Consider the following 3,481-nt stretch of genomic DNA (forward strand, 5'->3'; position numbering starts at 1 on the left):
AATTACCAAAAATAACAGATAAAATATAAAGTTTTTCTTAAAAAATGTTTGATAACTATCTTGACATTATAAAGATTTCACATGTGATATTTCAAAATTTTCTGATGCATAAAAGTATTTTTAGTCTTAAAATGAATATTACTTTGCATGACAGATAGGCAATATGTGAAAAGAAAAAAGAAATGAGAAAAACATTGCTTTACAAACCTTATTTTGCATACGAAAGCATTGTAATGTTTATTGATAATCTGCCAAATTTCATTAACATATGCTTACTAATTTAAAAGTTATAGCATGAAAACTATAACAAGCACGAAATGGTTACAAGTGTCCCAGTGTCCGAGCCTATGCTGAAAGAGTTAAATAGATATAATTTAACATGAAAACATTTTCAGAAATGAAAATAACATGTAAAGAAGGTGGTAAAAAAGTTCCCATACTTATGGTTTGTATCTAATTCTTCTAAACTTATTCCCATCATAGATTATTTTGTTCATGTCTGTAAAAGATCCAACTAGTAAATATCAGAAGAAACTATAAATTACTGTTTAACCCTGTGTGCACAGGTGGAGTCAAAATGTGCATGTGATGAATGTTTTTAGTTACCTATAAAATTTCTTAATTAAAAAGAAAATATAAAAAGAAATTTCTCAGTACTCACTCTTGTATATCATATGATACGTTTGAGCTGTTACTTCTATTGTACAATGTCAGCAGTGCTTAACCAATTAAAAACTCAAACTTCACATATTGACAAGTTAGAATATAAAATAAGAACCTCCCAACTTCTTGATTTGCTGAGGTATCAATATATTTAGCAAACCTGACAGAGAAGCCCCTCCCATTCCTTTATTTTTTTTAATCCACTTTTCTACTCTTACCTACCTTGTTAAAGTATAAGTGTGGCTGTATTTTGAGTATTTACAATTATAAACAAAAAAACAAAATTAAGTGAACTATACTAATTGCTGGTAAATTTTTTTTAAGGAATAATTTTGTGTGTATGTGGTTATTTTGTCAAAAATTAACTACAAACGTTTACTAATAGGCCAAAAAGTGATGATAGTGATGATAATTTCTGGACAACTAAATTGAAGATGAAAATAATATTTAACACGTGGTAGATGTTTTAACACAGTGGCTGAAAGACAGTTGTTGTTACATTTAATACTCTAACTACTGTCAGTTGAAAACAGAAAAGAAACAAAATAATATTTGCATTTGATATATGAATTCTGATACATATTGTATATTTGTTCAGGTTTATTAGTTCTGTTGGTATGAACATTTTACACTTAAAAAGTTCTTTACTTGGCAGCATGAAAGTTTAGAAATTGGATATATTTTATTCCATTTTTTTAGGGATACTTGTGCTGGTATGGAATATTTGGAATCTAAGCATGTAGTACATAGAGACTTGGCTGCAAGAAATGTTCTTATCTCAGAGGAAGGAGTTTCTAAGGTATAGCCCAGTTTTGTAGTAAAGTAAAAAAAAAAAAACATTCTTGCAAAGTACAAAGGTATCTGTTGTGAAAAAACAAAGTATGAATATTTAGTATTTCTCTATATAATATGTTTATTATGAGAAAAACTTTGAATTTTTGATATGCTTTGTGTGAACTAATATGAGGAACACTGAAGGTAATATCTTCAATTTATAATACTGTATTACAGTTTTGAAAATAACTATGGAAACTAATGCAAACAAGACCTAATACAGAGGCCTTGTTGGTTAAATGAAACTTGATATGGTCGAGTACAGAATAATTTAATTAAGCCTATCTCATCTTATTCCCATAAAAACATTATTTTCCTATCATACTTCAACTTCATAATTCAAGCTCTTTTGCAAGCTGAAAAAATTTAGGACTGTAATTATAGTGATTGTTGACAAGCATATTTTTCATCTAACATCATATCACAACACTAAGTTTTTAATCACTTTTCTGAACTGACTTATCAGCTTTTACAGTTGTAAAAATGTTTTCATGGCATATTTAGATCAGTTGAAATTTACCTGGAAAAGCTGTAGCTTTTTGTTTTATATGTAATAGTGATAGGAACATTCAACTGATAAAATGATGAGTAGGTTTTTTTATGTATTGATATTGTATATAATAAAGTTGCAGTTATTCACATGTTTTGTTTGAAAAGAGAATAGCCATATTCATTAGTTAAACCCTTATAGCTTGATCCTGTTTACTTTGTGTATTATAACCAATATTTTTTTAGTTTTATCTAATACTGTGAAACCCGTTTTCATTAAACTGCTAGAGAAGTTAGCAGTTATGTTATTGTGTTAATAAAGTCAGCTGATAGTACCAAACTGAAAGTATATTTTTTTCATGTGTTTACCAACTTGAACTTTCTTATTTAGAATGCTTCTACAGAGCTTAACAAGTACTAAGTATTTGGTTTAATGAATGCTTTGGTAAAAGTAGTGGTAACTAAAGGATTTACTGGCTGTATTGATTGTTTTAAAATTGTTCTCTGGAGGTGGTAACTAAAGGATTTACTGGCTGTATTGATTGTTTTAAAATTATTCTCTGGAGGTGGTAACTAAAGGATTTACTGGATGTATTGATTGTTTTAAAATTATTCTCTGGAGGTGGTAACTAAAGGATTTACTGGCCGTATTGATTGTTTTAAAATTATTCTCTGGAGGTGGTAACTAAAGGATTTACTGGCTGTATTGATTGTTTTAAAATTATTCTCTGGAGGAGGTGAACTGATACAATTTAAAGTTTTTGTTGTTATTATATGGTTCATCTTACAACCTTTTGCGTTATAGGTTTCTGATTTTGGTCTTGCTAGAGAGGAAACTTTTAACTTAGAAGGTGGAAAATTCCCGATTAAATGGACTGCACCTGAAGCTCTTAAACACAGTGTAAGCAATGTTATATTTTATAAAAATCCCAATTTATATCTGCTGACAATTATACATTATAATTCAATGATATGATGCATTATTTTATTACAAGTTACAGCTTTTACAGTAGGGAAGAATATTTTAAAAAACTGGTATGATGTTTTGATCATTGGTGTGATCAAAATGTTGTACGTGTTTTATAAATATTCTTCCTTACTGTAAAAGCTGTAACTTGTAATAAAATTATACTAATAATCAATAAGTAAACTCAGAACGAAGATATTATGTATTGATTGATTTTAGTTAGTTTCAGGGATGTGATGTTTAATCTAAGAACAATGAAATAAAAAATGTAATTTTTTCTTTGTTTAGATATGAAATTTGCTGGATATTTGATAGACTTTTGTATATAATTTTTTAAGAGTATAACACTTATAGACATTGTTTTTTCTTGGAGAAAGTATATATTATTTATATTAGTTTGTGCTACATCAAATTTTATTTATATATATATGTTTTAGAAATTCTCCAACAAGTCGGATATGTGGAGTTTTGGAATTCTTTTGTGGGAAATTTATTCTTTTGGTAGAGTGCCTTACCCACGAATTGTAA

General features: G+C 28.1%; 1 protein-coding gene across 2 annotated transcripts in view; it reads left to right on the plus strand.

Annotated features, from left to right (window-relative positions):
* Positions 1 to 3,481, plus strand: part of LOC106462845 (tyrosine-protein kinase CSK-like) — a 48,242-nt gene that overhangs the window by 37,568 nt on the left and 7,193 nt on the right. For both annotated transcript variants that reach the window (XM_013922808.2, XM_022390240.1), the window contains exons 10-12: positions 1,363 to 1,462; positions 2,792 to 2,887; positions 3,391 to 3,477. In XM_013922808.2, coding sequence (XP_013778262.1) covers positions 1,363 to 1,462; positions 2,792 to 2,887; positions 3,391 to 3,477 — 283 coding nt within the window. The remainder of the gene's footprint in view (positions 1 to 1,362; positions 1,463 to 2,791; positions 2,888 to 3,390; positions 3,478 to 3,481) is intronic.

The sequence above is a fragment of the Limulus polyphemus genome, unplaced genomic scaffold (assembly GCF_000517525.1).
Source record: "Limulus polyphemus unplaced genomic scaffold, Limulus_polyphemus-2.1.2 Scaffold1266, whole genome shotgun sequence".
Lineage (NCBI taxonomy): Eukaryota > Metazoa > Arthropoda > Merostomata > Xiphosura > Limulidae > Limulus > Limulus polyphemus.